Raw genomic sequence first — 22805 nt, 5'->3', positions numbered from 1 at the left:
GACCTACTTTTGGAACGAGAAGAAAAGCAGCAACCCAAATATGACCAATAATATGACTTCAATAAATGACTTGCCTCGATTGAACTGTTGTCCGAGGCTCAAAATGAATAACCTCATGTCAGTTAGATACTTTAGATGCCTTAAGACAAAGGTCTCAATTCTTTTTCATGATTTTTATTATTAATTATTATTATTATACATAAAAAATGTAGTAGAGTGATTATTTTAAAAAGAAAAAGAAAAACTAACAAATGAGATAAAAAAAATTAATAAATGGAATTTTAAAACACTAAGTCAGATACAGTGGATAACTAGCAAAAGCTAGACAAGGGTACTTATTTATTGTAATGTTTAACATTTATTTGAGTGATAATTCTAAATTAACCAATACAAAACAAATTAGACTTAGATTAAAAAAATAATATGGAACTGTAAAATAGCCAGTGAGATACAGTCGAGTACAGCTAGACTTTAAGTACCTATTAGACAAGAATGTGTATTTGTTTATTTACATTTAAAATGTCTTCTTATAAATTAGCTAGTGAGATATAATAGATAGCAAGTTAGATTGATTCTTTTTTTAATTCGTAAAAAAATCTGTTTGTTTATGCAGTGTTATTCTAAATAAACAAAAAAATGGAAACTAAATCAGATTTGAAAAAAAGGACATTGCAAAATAGCTTGTAATACAAGGTGGATTGCTAACCAGCTAAACTAGGTAGACTTTAGATACATATTAGACAAAAACATTTATTTACTATACTCATTATCAAAATCGATTTTATTTAAGGGTTGTATTGATGATCAATACAAATAAAAACATAAAAAAATGGCATTGTGAAATGAGATACGGTAGATGGCTTACCAGCTAGCTAACGACAATTTCGATACCTATTAAACAAGGAACATTTATAATTGTTCCAAAGAAACAAAAATAAAAACAGTTATAACAAAATCTAAATATTTAAGACATGTTTTTACAATATGATAATGTAAAATAAGTGGTTGGAAACAACAAATAGTTAGCCAGCTGCTAATCAAGCTAGCTAATTAGATACTTATTGGTCTTTATCCTGTGAGTCTTCTAAATTAACACAACAACAATTCAATTAAATCATGTTTTTCATTAGATTAGATGTAAAAATATAAATTGAATTTACTTTATTTTTAAAATATCTTCATCCTATTTTTTTAATGAATCTTCTGAATTAACAAAACTAAAAACAATCATCCCATCCAAGGAATGTCTAATTTTGTCAAGATTTGTATAATTCATTGAGTTAAAAAGAAGTACATGTCGAGACCGCTTCTGTTGAATCGCTTTTATTTCAAAGAGCATGTACACAAGTTGGCGCTATTCTCCGAGCATAAGAGCTTCATGCATGGTCGTGGTGGAAGCAAACAGAACCGCTGGAGAGAAATGGAAAACGCTGCTGTCATTTGGCACATGTGGAAATATTGCTTAATGTCGTGGTTGAGGTGCTAAATATTTTTGAAGGGAATTCAAATGGAGGAACGCATTGGAAAAAAGTCAACCATAAATGTGACTGGTTAAAAAAATAAATACAATTTTCTGAGAATGTCAACAGATTAACAAAAAACAACAAACCTATTTGAATAGCTGAATCTGTTTTACATTCTAAAATGATTCCCAGTGGTGTTTGAACACTAAAGAAGTGACCAGCAACACGAGCACAAAACTGTCGCCGGCATAAAACCTTTAACTACAGGTGATGTTTTACATAATAAAACTGAAATAAAGTAAAACTACCAAGGTGTCACTAATGTTAGACTTTTGAGGCAGTTTTCTTCCAGAAAATGTTTGGTGAACTCTAAATTGTGGCACATTGGAGATTCCACTCCATGTTGAAAACCACAATTCCACTACTGCATATCATTTGCCAGACACCATTTACGCTCTTAATAATGCAAACAAGACTACTATTGTAAGAATGACGGTTAAAAAAACAACAACTAAAAAATAAAACTATGATATGATTTTAATACACTGACTGTACTGAACTGCACCTCCGATTCGGTCACCCTGTAACATCTGTTACAAATTACAATGAGATCAACTGGAAAGATCAAAGAGTACCTGGATTGCGTTTCTTCAAAAGCACGACAAACACTGCACCAATCAGTCAAGTAAGGTAGACTGGAAAAGTGACTTCTTTCCTATTAGAAGCTATAGCCAGAGGAGGCACCATGAGAGTGGGTGAGGGTGTGGGGGATCATTATACAAATGACACCACTTATGCATATTATGTCTATATGCCTCAATTAATTAAATAAGTGGTTAAAAGTAGTCATATATAAAAGTCTACCAATGCATAACCTCATTTTAAAATCCTTGTCGCACTCTCACAAAGCAGTATTTGGGCCAGACTGGAAAGGGGGGGAGGGAAAATTATTTAAATTTCATAAAAATTCCAAGAATAAATATAACGAGAATAATGTCGCAATGCTATGAGGAAAAAGTCGTAATATGACTATAATAAAGTTGCAATCTTGCGAGAAAAAAATTAAGTAGTATTTATTGGAGCTGTGATATTGATGTCCCAAAGTGCAAGAGTTCTTCTTACAAAATTATGACTTTCTTCATACTAGTACGACATATTTTTCTAAAATCTTTCCAGGTAATATTTTTTGAGTTTGAATTTGTTTTCAAACTTTGTCCACATAACATTACATGTTTTTTTGGGGGGGAGTGTTTTTTGACCTTATTCTGTTCATACAGCAATTTTTGTTATATTATGACATGATTCTCGTAGATTCTGCACTTTTAAACCGTACGTTTGACTTTTTATTTTTCTGGTCATATTATGACTGTTATATATTTATTTTGTTGTTTGTTTAAATGAGAACTTCTTTGTGTCCAATTTTTTTTCCCATCATAATACGATTTTTCCTTACAAAACAGTATTACGACATTTCCGTGTAGTATTTTGACATTTCTCGTAAACCGTGACTTTTTTTAAAATAATATTCTGATTAGATTTTTGTCAAATGATAACATGATCACATTTGATTACGTTTGATTGACTTTTATCTTACAATTGACTTTTTTTCATCATATTACTTTTTCTTTGTCAAGCACAACTTTTTCATTTCGTGTTTTGATGTTGATGAAATTCTAACTTCATTATAAAAGTAAAATTAAGACTTTAGTAAAATTGTGATTTTTTTTTGGTAATATAGAAACTTGATGCTCATAACTTTTTCGTATAAAACTTTAACGTTCTTGTAAACATACAAAGTTTTTCATAATTTTACTGCAGTGTTAAATTATATGCAATGCGACTGCTTCCATTCAAATTTTAAATGTCAGCATTTTTCTCTCCTCTGATTGGTTGCTAAGAGCTAAACTGTTACACTCAACTTCAACAGGCAAAACACGTTTGTAGCAAACTGCACACAATATTACATTTGAATTTTTTAGTCCCACAATGGCTGATGGAGCAGGAAAAAATTGACTTGGTCTTGGACATATAGTGAACCTCCCCATATTCACGGTTCGTCATTCGCAAATTTGGCATTTTTATGGAGGGGTGTGGGGGGGGAACAAATCTTCTGTTATTCGCTGAAAATCCTGTCTATTTGCTGTTATTGTGCTCAGGCCAAACCACTCAAATTATTACTTTGGGGCCATCTCGTGGACATTGATAGTGTTTTCTTTTCCTGTGGGTTTGAGATGTCCTGTTTTGTTGCCAGTCCTTGAACACACCTCATGCTGTTAAAATTTGCAAATATTCCCTAACATTTATTATTATGTATAATCACTGTAAAGTGAGTTTAATGACCTAATACAGATCACGTAACGTGCCAGTGCGCATATTTGTTTGCTGATGCGTGATATCATGTTGATTTGTGCTAGCGTGTTATTTAGGCTAATATACTAGCTGATAATACTACTGATGAGCCTCATGTGAAGTTAGTTTGTTTGTGTCGAATAATTTAACTAATGAATATTTGTTTATGTTACATGGTTTTATGATTGTGTACATGCTAGATGCATGGAGTTGATGCTTTATGGTCTTTCAGTTTTAATCGCTTTGCTGCCATTTTTGGCATCTATACACAATTAAAAATTCCTTTTAGGAGGGACGCCAATTATTTGCGGATTTTCGCAGGGTTTCACTGTACTTAAAATTTTATTTTCAAGGTGGACTTTTCCAGAAAGGCTAGACAACAAGCGGTATTGCTTTGGTAAAGTTTTGCGGTATTTAGAGGTGGATTAAGTCGGGTAAATCCCCACTGAAGGCCCAGGTACCAATTGCATGGCCCAGCACTGGCATACTGTTTCTCATATTTTATCGCTAATTAAAGTCACTAAAATATCAACGATTTAGCTTTTGTATAGAATTTGAGTGTTTCACTTCAGGTCAGACCCTGCGCAGCGGGTGCCACATGGACACGGGCTTCCTCAGGGTGGCCAGCATCTGGTTCCAGTGGGTGATCCCCATGCCGCCGGCCTCGGGGCCGATGATCACGTGACCCATGTTTTCGCCCCGCCCGTCGTCGGACGCCTCGGCCACAGTGACCCGCAGTGAGAGCTCCTGCCCAAAAAAAAAAAAAAAAAAGAAATTACAATCCATCATTACATAAGCATGATTCAACATTTTATATCACTTCACAGCGTCGGACCTGCAGAACGAGGGAGGGCACAGAGAAGATCATGGCCTCGTTAAAAATGGGGTTGGTGTCGTCCCGCTTGGTGGACGTCTTCTTCTTGCTTATCTTGCGTCCATCTTGCAGGAGGTAAACTTTGACAAATGGGTCTGCAGGGTTAGAACGAGGGAGAGTGTGTGTTACAAACTTGAACGAGCTACAATAAACAGGCACACAAACACACACAGACAAAATAAAATTAGCTTTGAATGCTAATGACAATGTTTCAATCCCTACATTTTAAACGCGTCTAATTTGAGGAAGACTTAAATTACACATCTCATTACAGTTAAGACGCAAAAGTTAATTACCATCGAATAAGCACTAAGGCGCCAGAATGTCAGTTATTCATTAAATAGCTATGAGAGAAACACGCAGGTTGAAGTGTGATTAATGAACTACAGTGCAACATTTGCGTTAATGTGTAAATGATGAGGGACGAGCATTCACAATGGCAAACAATGAAAAAAAAATGTATTTCATGAATGTTGAGAGACAAATAGTAGTGCTAATGCTACTGTTTGGCGTCATATGTACAGTATTGTGTGAATGCTAAGATCTAATTAAAAAAAAATCTGATATAAATAAAAGAGAATTGTGAGAATTGTCTTGAAATGCTGTGACGGATTGACTAGTGTCTAGTTGATGACATGCACTTGTTTACGTGTTATTTATATACAAAAACAAGAAATAAAGAGTGTGTGTGAGACCTGCAGTGTTCTTGCCCTTGGTCCACAGCAGGTTCTTACACTTGGCCACCACCACTGTGAGGCGCTCTGCCGTCGGTAAGTAGCTGAGAGACAGCAAAATCTCCCCGACTGCGTCCACCGCCTAAAAGCAGTCCAGTCCCACGCATGACGTGTTGGTATTTACACATTTGTTGTCAAGTGTGAAACACTCCGAACATGTTAATCACAATTTTGGACAAAATCGCGATAAAAACAACATTTAACAGAACATTCAAACATTTTAATAATAATAATAATAATGCGAATTTGTGTTTGTCACTGTCAGAGCGGTATTCTGATAACAATATGTTTATTATTGTAGGTGGGAGCTGTTACTAACATTTCACATTTTATTATTTCGTAACTTTGACATTTCCAGTGTACTTAATTTTTTGGCTGGTGAGTATAAACATTTAGTAATAATAAGTGTAAATTAGATTTTTCATTTTTATTAGATTTTTGTATTTTTAAAGTAGATTTTATATAATATTGTATAAAAATATTTCCAGCATATCTAAGTAAAATGCAAAACAATAACAATAATACAAATATTTTTTACAGATACAATTTTTCATTTAATTTTTATACATAAAAATACATTATACCTTATCCCTAACTTTTCCAGGTTTTGCATAAACCCTAATAATAATAGTAACATTTAGGCCTCGGACTCGCCTTCTAAATCTCCATCCGCTAATCGCGTTGACAGTAATGAATGACTTCCGAATCAAGAGTCGAATCATTACTCCTCGTACTGTTCTGAAATAAAGACATGCAATTGTCCAACAAATAAAAAATCCTATTTGATTATTTGAAAATTCTATATTGAACCGGAAAGAGAGTACGCTTGTGGGTTTTGGCTGCCGCTTCTCCCTGTAAATGTTTAAATGTTTTTAGTTTAAAATGGCTTACTGTAACCAGGATACCTCGCCGTACCGTGGCCAAAAGTAGAAACCAGGTCATTTTTGCCTTGGTCTCGGTGCCGTAAAATCGTAAATACACGCTAGCTGGGAAAATCTGACTCATTTCTATCCAGCTAGGTAGCCGGTAGTTGGCTATCTCTTGTCAATTATCTGCCCGGCTGTGCTAAATCTTACTCAATTCTCCCCCATTCATTTTGCCGCAGTAAATGTGGCGTGGCATTAGTTGCATCTCTAGTCAGAATAAAGTAAGTAGCATGATATTCTAAGACTCGTTCTGATTCGAGGCATTCGATGATCGCTTTTATTATTATATTTTAGATATTAATGGAGGAAAATATTTGCAACAAGAACAATCATAGTACTAAAGACATTGTGTTACAATTTGACTCACTTTGTTGACGTCCTGGAGGTAGAGCCAGGCGTTGAAGGGTCTGATGGTGAGGTCCAAGTCTGACAGCTTGAGTTCAGCCACGCCGGCGCTGATGTTCCTCTCATCGCTGTCGATGCCGAAGGCGGCGAATCGGAGGCTGCATTCCTCTAGGGCGCACACGTCAATCGCCACCGAGAAGCTCTCGTCGAAGATGACGGTGAACGCGTTCGTCTTCACCTGTCGGAAGACGGACGTGACATAGACAGATGATTTGAGATTAAACTTTGGTGTTTTTGCTTAGACAATTCTTAAATGATTGAAAGATGTGGTTGAAAAGAAACATGTTTTGACTCTTGATCTCAGCTTAGTCACTCTTCTGGTTAATAGCATTTAAAATCAGTAGCTATTGCTTTGACGGAGGTTGAAAATGTGACCGCTCCAGTGGAGTTGTCCTCAAATCGCTCGTAGAAATTGTCAAACAGCTGTCTCCTGCGCTCGACTGCTCCCATCGTGTTGCAGCTTCCCGTATAACAATACCCAATGTACATCACTTTGTTTTCAAGCCCTTGGAAAAAGTGCATAGTTTTCATTGGAAATGCCCTTGTAAGCTATGATTAAAAAGCATGTTGAGGCTTTTGACAGTGGCTATCATTAAGAATATCATTGTCCCAGCTGTTAGGATTTTGCGCTTTGGGGACAGAATAGTTGAAGATTTGGCTGCTCGAGAACTGAAAGAAACAACGAAACATGGTTTGACCTCAGCCATCTTGGGCATTTTATGTTCAAGACTACTCAAAGCCACTACACTTCTTGATATTTTATCTAATCTTAAAAAAAACGACAGTGGTCATTTGTCTTGCGACAGATTTTCTGCCCTCGGAAGCAAAAGCGTGATGAGAAATAAAAGGGAGTGATGCAGGTTACCAGGCAACAAGTAACACACATGGGAGGGGTGTGCGGCTGTAATTATAGCATTTTATCTCACACCAGAGCAAAAAGCCAATGTTTGTGTCTACGTGTGGAGTAAGAAGAGCGCCTTGGATGGAAGCCCACCGCAGGGCTCTTATTGATATTATTGATGACTAGCAGCACTTAGGCATTGAGAATTCACTACACAGACTGGACAAATGGGCCCGCAGAGAGGTCGGCCTTGGACTTTGGCTCCTATTTATTTATCCCCAACTGTGCACTAAAGTGTGTACGGCAGAAAGCAGCCACGTGTGTGAGGAGGAAGGTTTGCGAGCCTGAACAACAGCGCAGGAAGGGAGTGACAGCTAGCAGATTACCTGTGAGACAGATGAGCATGGAAATGAGCGTAGGGGATTAGAAAAGAAGAGACGGGTCCGCAGAATGACGGACAGCTCAGAGGGGAAAACAATACAAAGTGTGGCCGCCAAGAAGAAGATGCAGTAGATGCATTATGATCATAATAAAAATGAAATGAGGGAGGGCTGAGAAGATAGCTGACGTCAGCATTTTCTGCCTTTGCCAAATGTGGCTGAGAAAGAAATGCTGTTTAACGCTTGACCTCTGGTACTCAGCCCATCTTTTTTGTTGAAACCACACTACAGAGTTGCCTTGACAATTCTCAAATGATTAAAAGAAGCTGTGGCTGCTCAAGCGCTGAGAAGAAACACGATTTGAACTTTGAACTCAGCTTCTTCCGCCACCTTGTCTGTGATCCTTAAAATTAAAATTAAAAGTTCTTGCTTAGACATAAAGAAATAACGAGTGAACGTTTTAGCTATAACGCTTATAATGCCTGTGCAGTGTGTATGTACTGTATGTAAATGATGGACTCCTTTGTATGTTTTGGTACGAGAGATGGATTAGCGATTTAGCCACTGAAGAAAAATAATAATATCAAACATTTATTGAGCGGCAGTATAAATGTGCCCCTCTGCGCTGACGCCGACTCTAGAGTCAAGTTAGACAGAGTAGCTTCACATGACTCTGCCGGGGACAACAAACGTGCTCCAAAGCTACACCGGCGTCTGCGTTTCATCCTTATAAATCCTTGACAGAACGCGAGAAAAGCGAAGAACCCCAGCAAGACCTGAAAGGCCAGGAGGAAATGAACTGGCATCCGGGGTAAACCTCAGGTCAAACCGTAGCGCGGCGAGGAGTCTCCAGGACTCAGAAGCCCCCGTCACCGATACCGTGATAGACCGTGAGAAAACTTAGTAAGTCTTGAATACGGGACAAAGAAAATGCCAAACTCCCATCATGCACAACATTTCGGGCAAATGGGGTACATAGTGTAAAGGTGGCCTAACCGACAAACCGAACTTCCTTGGCGGAGGTAGCAATCTTACCCTCGTGACTCCCACATTGAGCTCTTCTGGGCCCAGAGAGATCCTGATAAAGCACCCTGGGAAGTCGCCCTCCTCCCTCTCCAGCAGGTCCTTGCCCTGGTGCGCGGTGATGTGCAACGTCCCCTGGCCGACGTGCCGGGAGGTCTCGAACTCCAGCGTCACCTCCAGCTGGCCCACCGTGAAGTCGTGGCCGAAGTTGTTGGCGACAGACGAGATAGAGCTGAGCGAATCGGTGGAGACGGAGCGGTTGACCTGCGCCGCGCCGCTCAGGTCCAGATCGCGGCCCATCAGCTCCAGATGGCCCAGCTCCCTGAGGGCGTCCGGCGTGTCGCCCAGCGCCAGGCTGGGCTTGCGGCTGGACACGGTCGACGTCCGCCGGTGGTTGTTGGCTGCCGCCCGCTTCACAGAGAACACACATTGAAAAGATACTCACATACTGTTCGGGTCAAATTTGACACTTTCCATTTTCTCTGAAACATTGATTAATGATGAATTGCCTGTTTATTAACGTCGGACATGCTATTAGCACATTCTGAAAAGATCTGCAGTTTATAATTTCCTATTATGAGGATGTTCTCGACTTGGGGCAAAATTGACCTGGAACATACTATTGTATGTGTGCATGGAAAATGAACAGTATTTAAGGGTTAATCATGTTAACTGCATGTACATTTCTTCACAATGACAATGTTTCGATTAATCGATTACGTCCACAAAGGACGATTTATTTAGTACTTTTATTTTAGTTGGTGCAGAATTATTTTTCCCAGCCCATCCCAAACAACCCAGTAAATGACCATATTTACAATAATAATAAAAATATCATAAAAATGTATAATATTTATAAAAATCAGGAAGGAAGGAGCCAAGATTCAAATCCAGAACCTCTCGATTGTGAGGCAGACGTGCAAACATCTACCTCACCATGCTTCCTAAAAATATCTGTCAAGTCTTACTAGACAAAAAATATAAATACAAAATATTAAAATATATATATTCACATTTGTTTTTTTAAATGACGCAATCACAGCAGCACAGTAGTATGTTTTTGTTTTGTTTTGTTTTTTAAGTTAAGAACTTTCTTCTCGATACAAAGTCCGGATAAATAAGAACTTGGCAACTTGATGTGTAAATATTCACATAACCATTAGTGGAACCCTGTTGAATGAGGCCCAAACGATCATATTCCATGGTCAGCAGTTGGCATACCTTCTGTCGTACTTCTGAGAAGGAGGTTCCATATTTTTCCTGCAGATATCTGTAGTCAAAGTTGGGAAACGGGGACGGAGCAGGGAAGGTGCCAGACTTCCACAGCTTCCAGATGTTCAGCCCCGCGACGGCCAGCAGTACCACGAAGCCCACCAGGTAGATGCCCACCTCCCAGTCGGGCGGATTACGCACCACTGCCAGGGCGGCACAAAGTAACCAGAATACGATTAGACGGGTATGAAAAACAGATTAAATAGCACATTCAACGTGCCGTTCATTATGTAGCGTCATAACATGGACGCATAATGGATTTTATCATTTGGTAAAAAAGAGCAGTGTGTGCGACTATTTTGCTCCCTAAATGGTTTGCAAAAGAAATGCTTTTTTTTTTTTTTTTTTAAATAAAAAACATTGGCAAGTTAAATTAGAGAGCTCTCTTTTTATTTTTTAAAAGAATTTTATGGCCTGACATAATTATTATATAACATAAAAATGTATGACATTATTTGATATTATACTATAAAAAAGTAGATATTGATATGATAATTAAAGAAATGTAGTTTAAGGATGGTTATTTTCTTATTTCATTGATTTTCCAAACGTATAAGGTACACCTAAATATTGTTTTGACTTCAAATGTATTATTATCATAAATATAATTATATAATAAACATGGAACGAAAAAGAAAAGATGAAAGAAAGAAAAGAAGAAAGAAAAAAGGAAGGAAAGAAAGAACCCCGCAGGAACAATGTTTTGTGAAACTGAATCTGTAAGACAGAAAGAAAGAAAAGACAAAAAAAGAAGGAAAGAAAGAGATAAAAACTTAAATTTATCCCATGAGGATAATGTTTTCAGAAACTGAAAGAAAGGCAAAAAGGGAAAAAAAGAAAAATGAAAAGGAAGGACAGAAAGAAAGACACAAAGAAAAAGGAATTGAATCAACGGATGTGCATTTGAACACATTTTCAAATTTACAAAAGATAGATGGAAATATAATTTTCCGCTCTATTGTATAGTTGTAATATTTTTGCACGTGTACATAACGGACTCGTGAGCAGTTGTTGTCCACTCACCACTCAAATGGTACCCCGCTACATCCCCATTCGGAGAAGAGGACATGGTGCAGCAGCCAGCCTGAGAAGTTAAAAAAAAATTGTAAAAAAAGAAACATCCCATAATAAATAATGGGAGGACAATAGAGACAATATCTAGATCTGCAGCAGGTGCAAAAGGCTGGCTTTGCAGTAACATTGTTACAACAAATAAATGAGGTCATTATCCACAATGTCATTTTTTCCCCTACAAATTATCATCAGTTTTGCAGGGAAAAAACTGCCAGTGGAGTGTACGGTTGCACATATCCACATATGCATAAAGTGATAAATAACTATATATGATTGATTCGCAGCATTCATATTATAACAAGGAGGAAAATATTGTTTACACACAATGGCATTGGAATGAGTATTTGTCATTCACCATTCAGACTATAAGACTTTTTAATTGAACAATAATATCAGTGAGAATGTTCATCTCTCAGCATTCAGACAATGGTATGATTTTTTATTTTTTTAAGAATCCTCCTGTCTCAGTATAGAGAAAACAATATTTTTGGGTGCACATATAGCCTGAATGTTTGTTACACTGCATTCAGATAAGAATACCTTGTTTTCATGAATAAGAAAATAAACAATAAAAAAAATTGATTGGTGAGAATGATTTTCGCTAAGCATTCAGACAATAGTTAGTTTTCATAATGCACATAATAACATTAGTGTTAATGATTGTCTCCCAGGATTCATCCATCCATCCATTTTCTGAGCCGCTTCTCCTCACATGCTGGGGTCTATCCCAGCTATCATCGGGCAGGAGGCGGGGTACACCCTGAACTGGTTGCCAGCCAATTGCAGGGCATATACAAACAAACAACCATTCGCACTCACATTCACAATTTAGAGTTGTCAATTAAGCTACCATGCATGTTTTTGGGATGTGGGAGGAAACCGGAGTACCCGGAGAAAACCCACGCAGGCACGGGGAGAACATGCAAACTACACACAGACGGGGCCGGGGATTGAACCCCGGTCCTCAGAACTGTGAAGCAGACGCTCTAACCAGTCGTCCACCGTGTCGCCTCCCAGGATTCAGACAACGGCTATTTTTGGGTCGCTAGTTTTTTTTGGATGGATCATTTTTTTTAGTGTTAATGCTTGCCTCTCGGTATTCAGACAAGAATATTTTTTGACATATGGGAGCATTAGTGTGAATAATTGTCTCTCAGTATTAAGAGAATAGCTTGTTTTTGGGATGCACAATTGCGTTCGTGTGAATGTCTGTCTTTCAGCATTCAGAGATTAATATTTTTTTACACATAGCATCAGTGTTAATGCTTGTCTCAGCATTCAGACAATCACTTTTTGGGACACACACACACACTGTAGAGTATAGAGTCACTGTAAATGCTCGTCTCTCAGCATTCATAGAATGCTAAAAAATTATTATGCATAAGCGTATAAGTCTGAATCCTTGTCTCTCAGCATTTAGACAGCTAGTTTTTTTGATGCACAATTGTATTTGTGTGAATGCCTGCATTCTCAGCAGAAGAATACTTTTGGACACAGAGTAACGTCAATATGAATGCTTGTTTCTCAGTACTTGGACGAGAATATTTTTGACACAGTAGCGTCAGTGTGATAGGTTGTCTCTTAGCATTCAGACAATAATATTTGTCAACACAGTAGCATCATTGTAAACGCTTGTCTTTCAACATTCATATAATGTCTAAATATTTTTCTGAGCATAAAACTATATTACCGTCACTGCTCATCTCTCAGCATTCTAACAAGAATATTTTTTGACACACAAGCGCATCAGAATGTTTGGGCTTCATGCTGCGAGAAGCAGCAGTTGGACAAAATGCCAGCGAGTTTCAGCATTGATCAAGAGGAGAAGAATTCATTTGCTGGCTCGTTTTTAAAGAGACAGAGAAGAACAACATAACACAACACAAAGTCAATAGCACACACTGCCGAGTGACTCATTCCTCCCCCAAGAAGCTTCTCATCCTTCCCCATCCCTGCTGGAATCTCCTTCCAGGAGGCAGCTGCTTGGGGGAAACTGGAGCATTACACTAATGATAGCAGTTGTGGGGGGGCACCAGACAAGTCAGCTGGAGCCATGCAGCCAAATTAAAGTGGCTGACGCAGTGCAGAGTCCACTGACGGCTGCTGATGTGCCGTTTGGACCCGGCCTTTGGTGTATCTTAGCCTGACTGCCGATAGTTGAGTGTGTGCGTGTGTGAGGAAGGAGGGATGATTCATGAAGATTTCACAAACAACAAACGAGGCCGCGTGGGCGCGCCGGCTGTGTCTCAGTGATGCCAAAAAGCTGAAATAGAAGCCAAGCAGACAAACATGCTGTGCTTGCTTGTGTGCTGCTTGTTGGCTCTTTTAGAATTTAATTTATTTTAGTTACAAACATGACATTGCAGGTTTTTTTTTGTTTTTTTTTAAAGCTCCTTTGATGGCAGGTTTGAGATTTATTTGCATAATGAACTGCTACTGAAGTGGTGAAATGAGAAATTGCGACAGTTTGGAATTATCCACTTCCATCCATTTTCAACACCGCTTATCCTGGTCAGGGTCGCGGGGCGCCGGAGCCTATCCCAGCTGACTACGGGAAAAAGGCGGACTACACCCTGAACTGGTCGCCAGTCAGTCGCAGGGCACATACAAACAACCATTCGCACTCACATTCACACCGTCACTGAGTGGGAACTGAACCCACGCTGCCCGCACCAAAGTGAGGCGAGTGTACTCTTACACCATCAGTGACTAGTTTGGAATCATGTACAATAAAAAATGTCTAAAATATTCATGTTTTATTTAAATACTTTGGGAGTATGGGGGAATGAGCTGGTAATAAAAATATGTAGACAAAAAAAGTAAAGTGAAAGAAATGTGCATGTGAACAAAAACATTAACATATTAAGCTGCTTAAAGCCTCTTTTTTTTTTTTTTATTGTTCACTATATGCCAAACTGCTCCTTGTTCTGAAGTGAGTTAAGTTGACTGCCACCACTTGAATCTGAAATTTAAAAAAAAATAAAAATAAAAATAAAAACCTCTTGACTCGGGTCACCCGTAAGAGACCATTGTAAGTTTATTATTGTGCTTGCACTGCAGTTCGCAGCAACTGCATCATGCTCAGAGCTGTTCCTAATATTTTGGTCACATTCCGATAGGCCTGAGAGGGAAAGAAATATTGACACACTATTGGCTTATGCTAGATGGCAGATGCAGAATGCGCTCTGGGAATTTGTGAAATTAAAATTTTTCGGTGCAGCATCGAAATTGAGTGGAAAATGAAACACGGAGTGTGTGCGTGAGTGTGTGCGTGCGTGTGTGCGTGCGTGCGTGTGGGAGGGAGGGAGGGGGTGGCGCTTCTGAATATTCCTACAAACAGCTGATCAATCAAATCCGCTTCAGTTTGGCTCAGACGACTCATAATCTATTTAACAGCCTCGCTGCTGCGCTCAGTGAAACGCATAAAACGTAGTCATATGTCTTCTGGTGCACAGCTGTGATGATTTTAGCGGAAGTGGTCACCATGTTGAAAATCTTGGCTTTTACTCTCCTGTGTCAGAGGGAATTTTCATGAGACCCTTGTAAAATCTTCACTGCGACAAGGACCAGGAGGGTTAAACCTTTATAGAAGAATGTACCTAAAATACTTCCCTGAGGAACTACGCTCAAAATTACACCTGCAGCCGCTTAGCCTTGTGTGTAGCATTTTTTTTCCATTATAATGCGAGGGGACAGTGAGGAAATTTACCAGAATAGGCTTTACTTCATGTGATCAGATGTCTTCTCTTGGTGAAGCATCACACACACACACACACACACACACACACACACACACAAAGACATGGTTCACCCAAATCAGAATCACACAATGGTCATTGCGCCGGACTATTGCAATATTAGTCATTCGAACTGCTCTAAGTGCTAGAGGACTCTGCATCTTTTAGCACAATTGTCAAAAAATAAATTAATGTACTGGCATTACCAGATAACTAGCAACCCTTTCTTGCTCAGTGACTGTTTTTCTCAATGTCTTTATGTCTCAAAAGTGTTCTCTGTCAATTGACTGTCTGTTGTCGTACTAGAGTGGCTCCAACTACCGGGGACAAATTCCTTGTGTGTTTTTTGGACATACATGGCAAATAAAGATGATTCTGATTCGGATTTATGTGGCTCGTTACCCAAGGTTATTATTGCGCGTGCCCCATTCTAAGCAATTGTAAACTATTTTGTTTGTGATCACGAGGCAATATTTTTGGTACAAGTTTCCTGACAGTAGAATACAGCAAAACCCCGCTATTGGTAGGGGATACGGTCACTTATTAGGGACAATAATGGACACCCCCACAAAAGTATTTACAATTGGGTGGATTAAACTGTAAACATACAACAAACTTTGATCCTAAAACACTTTCATTCAAACTCATCTTATAAAATGACCCTTAAAAAAATGACTTAAAGTACATCCACATGTGGCGAAGACTCTCCTAACTTCTATGCAACCCAGGCTAAAATTAGCTTCTCCCTGACATGGAAAACTTGACACCAGTGTACTACTTTCCTATAAGTCAGGACTACAAGAACTAAATTAAAAAGACAACTCTTAGTGTTTTTCAGTGTTTATTACAGTAAAATAGAAAATATTTGCCACAACAAGGGCATAAGACATATTCTGCCTGGCAACAAGTGACCACTCAATATTTGCTCTCAACCTCTCATTGTGATGGAAGGCAAGCCATTATGTGACCCCCGACGGAAAATGCCGGTATTATTAGCTGGAATAGATTAAACAAGACCCTCGCAAAGACCACTCTGAGAATGGACACCGCTCCCTTAATGAAATAACCCTCTCGGGCAATTCAACGTGTGTGTGAGTGTATGTGTGTGTGAGTGTGTGAGTGTGTGTGTGAGTGAGTGAGTGAGTGAGTGAGTGAGTGAGTGAGTGAGTGAGTGAGTGAGTGAGTGAGAGAGAGAGAGAGAGAGATGCAGGGAATCCCCTGACAAAGAGTTGGCCAATATCTGAGTGAGTGAAGAGGTGGGAGTCTCTGGGACAGAGATGTGCACGTAAAAACACACAAGTTCACCTTCAGCATTATTAGCAAGGGCACACGCAGTCAAGGAGATGCACTGAACAAGAAGATCCCCAAATCAGTTGTTTTACTGTATATTAGTGTAGTGCTGCTTTGAGATGAGAGTTTAATTAATTCCATGACCACACTCATATCTCAAAACAATTGTATCTCAAAATCCTCTTTTCTTCCATTGAAATGAATGAAAAAGAACAACAAAAACATTTGCAATGTGTGTGTTTTTTTATTTTTATTTTTTTTAAATAAGAATAATAGCACTCTATAATATTGTAATTTATAAAATGGAGAGTAATCCCTCATTTATCACATGGGTTAGGTTCCAGACCACCCCCGCAAAAGGTGAAATCCGCGACGTAGCGACCACGTTTTTTTGATTTATACAAATTTAAAAGCTCTATGAGACTCCACAGACTACTGTTATTCTTTCAGACACTCCTATTAACCACTACCATACGATTATAAACAGTCTACACTCTTAAACACCTTTAAACTCTTCCAACATAGGGTAATGTACAGAGAAGGTCAGAAGGAGCTACATTGTGTCTTTGTAGATCTAGAGAAAGCCTATGACAGAGTACCCAGAGAGGAACTGTGGTACTGCATGCGAAAGTCTGGAGTGGCAGAGAAGTATGTTAGAATAATACAGGACATGTACGAGGGCAGCAGAACAGCGGTGAGCTGTGCTGTAGGTGTGACAGACGAATTTATGGTGGAGGTGGGACTGCATCAGGGATCAGCCTTGAGCCCCTTCATGTTTGCAGTGGTGACGGATAGGCTGACAGATGAGGTTAGACTGGAATCCCCGTGGACCATGATGTTTGCAGATGACATTGTGATCTGCAGTGAAAGCAGGGAGCAGGTGGAGGAACAGTTAGAAAGATGGAGGTACGCACTGGAAAGCAGAGGAATGAAGATTAGCCGAAGTAAGACAGAATATATGTGCATGAATGAGAGGGGTGGTGGGGGAAGAGTGAGGCTACAGGGAGAAGAGATAGCAAGGGTGAAGGACTTTAAATACTTGGGGTCAACCGTCCAGAGCAATGGTGAGTGTGGTCAGGAAGTGAAGAAACGGGTCCAAGCAAGTTGGATCGGGGGGTGGAAGGTGTCAGGTGCGTTATGTGACAGAAGAGTCTCTGCTAGGATGAAGGGCAAAGTTTATAAAACTGGTGAGGCCAGCCATGATGTACGGATTAGAGACAGTGGCACTAAAGAGACAACAGGAAGCAGAGCTGGAGGTGGCGGAAGTGAAGATGTTGAGGTTCTCTCTCGGAGTGACCAGGATGGATAAAATTAGAAACGAGCTCATCAGAGGGACAGCCAAGGTTTGATGTTTGTTTTGGAGACAAAGTTAGAGAGAGCAGACTTCGATGGTTTGGACACGTCCAGAGGAGAAATAGTGAGTTTATTGGTAGAAGGATGATGAGGATGGAACTGCCAGGCAAGAGAGTTAGACGAAGACCAAAGACAAGGTTGATGGATGTCGTGAGGGAAGACATGAGGGCAGTTGGAGAGGAGGATGCAGGAGATAGGCTTACATGGAAAAGGATGTCGCACTGTGGCGACCCCTAAAGGGACAAGCCGAAAGGGTTTTGCTTTTTCTTTGGCTTGCTGGGTGTGTGACACTCTTCACAAGGGCTGTCAAGAGAAGACAAAGGACATATTTCACAACAAGCTCTCTTGTTGTTAAGGTGGACGCTTTTATTGTTTTTATGGTTTACAGTTGCACACTTTTATACTTGTTGGAAATTGTCAAAGTGTGAAAAAGGACAAAGTCGACTCGTCTTTGGCAAAGGCGAGTAGTATTGTTTTCTTTCACAGGAATGACTTTTTTTTTTTTTTTTTTTTTTAAACAATTTTATGATTTAAAAAGACTTAAGAATGTTATCTGTCCAGTTAAAGGATTTTTTTACAGCGATAAAAATGGACCACCTAACAGATCATTTTAATTTACATCATTTCCTATGGTAACAATTCAAAATGGGACTAAAAGCATCAAGGGAAGTTAAACGTTAAAAAGGGTGACTCGTGAAACCGACTCTCCTCCGGTGAATCCTCCCTCTGAAGATTTCCTAGTTGTCTGTTTCAACATTGAAGGTGGTTGACTTTACTTTTGTTGTAGAATGTTTACTGACAGTTACTGTAACTCATTCACTGCTGTGGACGTTTATATTCGTCAACTGGTATCTGGCTGTTTACTGCCGCCGACGTATATGTTCGTCAAATACGTTTCTCAATGGGTAGGCGTGGAAGAGGCTCTCGTCCAGCTGGTCTGTGAATTTAAAGTTTTGAAACCACTGTAATGGCGGCATGGTGGCCGACTGGTTAGAGCGTCAGCCTCACAGTTCTGAGGACCCGGGTTCAATCCCCGGCCCCGCCTGTGTGGAGTTTGCATGTTCTCCCCGTGCCTGCGTGGGTTTTCTCCGGGCAGTCCGGTTTCCTCCCACATCCCAAAAACATCCATTAATTGGAGACTCCTATTTGCCCGTAGGTGTGAATGTGAGTGCGGATGGTTGTTTGTTTGTATGTGCCCTGCGATTGGCTGGCAACCAGTTTAGGGTGTACCCCGCCTCCTGCCCGATGACAGCTGGGATAGGCTCCAGCACGCCCGCGACCCTAGTGAGGAGAAGCGGCTCAGAAAATGGATGGATGGAAACCACTGCAATGACTAACAGATGGCTGTAGCAGGCGGCATTGTATCGCTTTGGATTTGAGATCAGCACAGCTTTTGAGTAGAAGATAAAGATTAGGGGGTGAATCTCAGCTTTTCACGTCAATGATGAGGGAAAGAAAGTTTGACAAGTTTATGCACCTTACACTCGAACAGAGTATCCATATGTGTGGGATAAACAGAGTAAGACAAAGTGTGTGTCGTGATCGTCAGAAATGATGACGCCGTTCATGGGAGAATGACGTAGCGCTGTATATGACATATTGTATATCCGTAAATGATTATTTTGCCATCAAAGGTCCCAGTCTTGTTTTTTTATTTTATAGTTTGAGGTTTTACAAAAGCAAAAAATATTAGCGACATTGTCACTTTTCTGCTTGATGTTTCTTTTCACAAAAAACATGTTTTCTCTGCTTTGGGTGAAACAGTAGTAGTGTTGCAATGTTCTACTGGTGATCACTAAAGAACAGAAAATGCTAGAAACAAATTTTTTTTTACTGGTGAAATAAGAGTCTACAGTTTCTTTTGGTACGTTGGATGCTGATATTGTCACGGAACACAGTATTTTATAGGTCTTGGAAGATCAGATGGCAATATGGGGAACTCTGCTGTGAAAACAGCTGGCAGTGAAAGAATAAATAAATTTTTTTTTGAAGGTGACAGTTCCTATTGGAAAAATTTTAAACCCGCAAAAAAGTCTCCCGGGAACAGATTGTATTTGAACTTCATAACTAGTTAGCATTAAGGTTATGTCACTAAATTCCAGACTTTGTGACGCCATGCGGACACAAAGCTATCAATGTGTTTTAGGGTGTTTAACAAAATATGAAAAGCAGCATCAATTGTTCTAAGTGCAACCTGCTGGAGTCCACCGGATCAATATGTTGGCCCTGCTTGTGTGCAGCACAAACACGCCTCCCCCCACCTTTAATAAGCAGAGCATAGAAGGGTGCTTTCTTACCGGTACTTTCCTGTTTGCTGCAGCGGGAGGAGGAGGTGGATAGACGAAGCAACTCCACCGCTCTCCCTTCCCTTCAGGCGCCACTCTCCATCCAGTGCCGCCGGATGCTGGAGGAGGAGGAGGAAGAAGAGGGGGTGAAAGAGGTGGACGACCAGGGTTGCTTCACAGGAAAAGAGGTGGTTGCTCGGAGAAAGAAGAAGAGGAAGAGCGATGAAGAGACGCAGCCCGCTTGTGCTGCAGCTCGCTGGAGTCTGCAAAGAAAGATGCTGCTAGAGGCATTTCTGTGTGCGCCTTAACCTCCCCCCCCGAACACATCCACAGTCTCACTCTCTGCAGAAAAACTTCTCACCGCCTCCTCCTCTTCTTCATAAGCAGCAGGCAGTGAGGAAGACAACGTGCACATGCAAAGGAGAATTAAAGCAACATTAGACCAATTATGACAATATTTTACATGTAAACTGTGTACTTACAGTTTTGTTTAGTTTAACACACTTTACTATTGACATGTGATACCACCTTAACAGTGGTGGCAAAATCATATACAGTAACAGAATAAATACTAAAATACAAAATATCTAACAATATTGGAATATGACAAATGATATATATTTAATTATACCGCAGGTTAGTTTCCCTCACAGAAGGCCCTTATAAATGTGGAATCATAGAAATGTATAATCGTCTCATCATATCATTACATATACAGTGGAACCTCAGCTTTCATATGCCCTCGTTTTCGTGTTTTTATTTTGTCCCCGTTTTCGTACATCCGCTTGGTTTTCATACTATTGAAAATGGTCTAACTGCTAACTTTCATATTTTAAAATGCTTGCCATTTTTTCAATGTATTTAAAAGTGAAGACAATTTGAAATTTTTGTCCAGAACATGAAGTAGATGCACAAAATTTGTTGATGCAGGCCACACGAATTGATATGGTGGGCCGGATCTGGCCCCCCGGCCTCAAGTTTGAGAGCTGTGCAGGCTTTCTATCTAAATATCTATCTATTGGGTGTGCATACTTGTGCAACCACATTATCTCAGTTGTTTATCTTATCTTTTCTTTTATCTTTGTGTTATTACGAATATAAAGTTACTGACTTTCTATTTCCACAGCCACGTTCGTCACTTTTTTAAAAGCAATCCTTGCGACTTCTTGTCCACGGCTGCATGTTAAGATTTCTTTGCAAATTCCACGATGCCCTACTCCACCCCACCCGACCCGCTTTTAAGGTCTGTGCAGCCCTCATTGACGAGGTCATTGATTAAGCAGGGACTCACGTTCATGTAATGAACCTTCGAGAACATTTCCAACATACAGTATACACACACGCACACTGATCAGTGCAGCCATGCACAGGATGTCAACACTGCAGTGGAAGAAAAGTACAATAACAATTACTTCGTTAACATATATATGTATGTATGTATTTATTAACATATGTTTCAGTTTTGGCGGCACGGTGACCCGACTGGTTATAGTGTCTGCCTCACAGTTCTGAGGACCGGGGTTCAATACCCGGCCCCGCCTGTGTGGAGTTTGCATGTTCTCCTCGTGCCTGCGTGGTTTTTCTCCGGGCACTCCGGTTTACTCCCACATCCCAAAAACATGCATGGTAGGTTGATTGAAGACTCTAAATTGCCCATAGGTGTGAATGTGAGTGCGAATGGTTGTTTGTATGTGCCCTGCGATTGGATGGCAACCAGTTTAGGGTGTACCCCGCCTCCTGCCCGATGATAGCTGGGATAGGCTCCAGCACACCCGCGACCCTAGTGAGGAGAAGCGGCTCAGAAAATGGATGGATGGATTGATGAATGTTTCAATTTTAATATCTGGAAAATTTTAAGAGACTTCTGCAAAATTATCAATTTCTCTGATTTTTCTATTTGCACAACTGTACAGTAAAATTAACATTTCTGTTTTATTCTATAAACTACTGACAACGTAACACCCAAATTCTAATATTGTCATTCAGAGCATTTATTTGCAGAAAATTTAAAAATCTTCAAACTACCCAAAAAGTCTGCTGTTTTTTTTGTTTTAAATTCTTTTTTAAAATTTTTTAGTAATATCCTTTAGCACCATCTGTTGGTAAAGCTAGTGTACTTGCTGCTCCTTAATATTGAAATGTCAAACAATACACATTTAATGAAAAAAAAAAAATCTTTAAATTATCCATGAACAAAAAGAAAATCTTTAAATCAAAGTTGGATCCCTGCATTTATCCAGCTATTTAACAAAACCTTAAGTTTTTTTTTGCCCCATATTCATCCTGCTAAGAAATAAGCAAGCACAAGTAATAACAACAAAGCATTACGTACATATAAAAAACATTTTTATTATTTCTTTCCGGTCACTGTTAACAATAAATGGCCAGGAGGCATTCTGTACATGTGTTGTTCAAGAAAGCACAACGGATGCTTTGCTGTCCAGTGGTGATCTTAGTCATGGTACTGTATTGAATATACAGAACAGAATATATAACAAAAACAGATGATGGGTTTTGTTTTAAATCAGGGGTGGGGAACCTTTTTCCCATTTGGGGGCCAAAAATATGACGCATTGAATACACTTATTATTATTAGTTATTTTTTGAGTTCCTCTGAGGTTTTACTGGACATCAGATGCTCTAGTAGGTCGTATATACGGCCCACGGGACGTAGGCTCCCCACCCCTGCTTTTTAACTGATGTATTTAGGTCGTTCGTCCACCTTGTGTGTGATTGGTTCAGCACCATCAAGCACATCAACTAAATGAGAGGAAACAGACATGCTCTGCACAGTGAACA

General features: G+C 39.6%; 1 protein-coding gene across 1 annotated transcript in view; it reads right to left on the bottom strand.

Annotated features, from left to right (window-relative positions):
* Positions 1–46: 46 nt before the first annotated feature.
* Positions 47–22805, bottom strand: part of syt12 (synaptotagmin XII) — a 24223-nt gene continuing 1464 nt past the window's right edge. Inside the window, exons 1-8 of the mRNA XM_061773491.1 lie at positions 20019–22805; positions 11291–11351; positions 10217–10410; positions 9008–9406; positions 6714–6929; positions 5382–5502; positions 4648–4781; positions 47–4559 (exon numbers count right to left, since the gene is read on the bottom strand). The exon at positions 20019–22805 is cut by the window's right edge and continues 1464 nt beyond it. Coding sequence (XP_061629475.1) covers positions 4386–4559; positions 4648–4781; positions 5382–5502; positions 6714–6929; positions 9008–9406; positions 10217–10410; positions 11291–11336 — 1284 coding nt within the window. The 5' untranslated portion in view covers positions 11337–11351; positions 20019–22805 and the 3' untranslated portion in view covers positions 47–4385. The remainder of the gene's footprint in view (positions 4560–4647; positions 4782–5381; positions 5503–6713; positions 6930–9007; positions 9407–10216; positions 10411–11290; positions 11352–20018) is intronic.

Source organism: Phyllopteryx taeniolatus, chromosome 5, assembly GCF_024500385.1.
Source record: "Phyllopteryx taeniolatus isolate TA_2022b chromosome 5, UOR_Ptae_1.2, whole genome shotgun sequence".
Classification (NCBI taxonomy): domain Eukaryota; kingdom Metazoa; phylum Chordata; class Actinopteri; order Syngnathiformes; family Syngnathidae; genus Phyllopteryx; species Phyllopteryx taeniolatus.
Note: the sequence above shows the minus strand (reverse complement) of the source record. Positions and strands in the feature narration are given on the sequence as shown.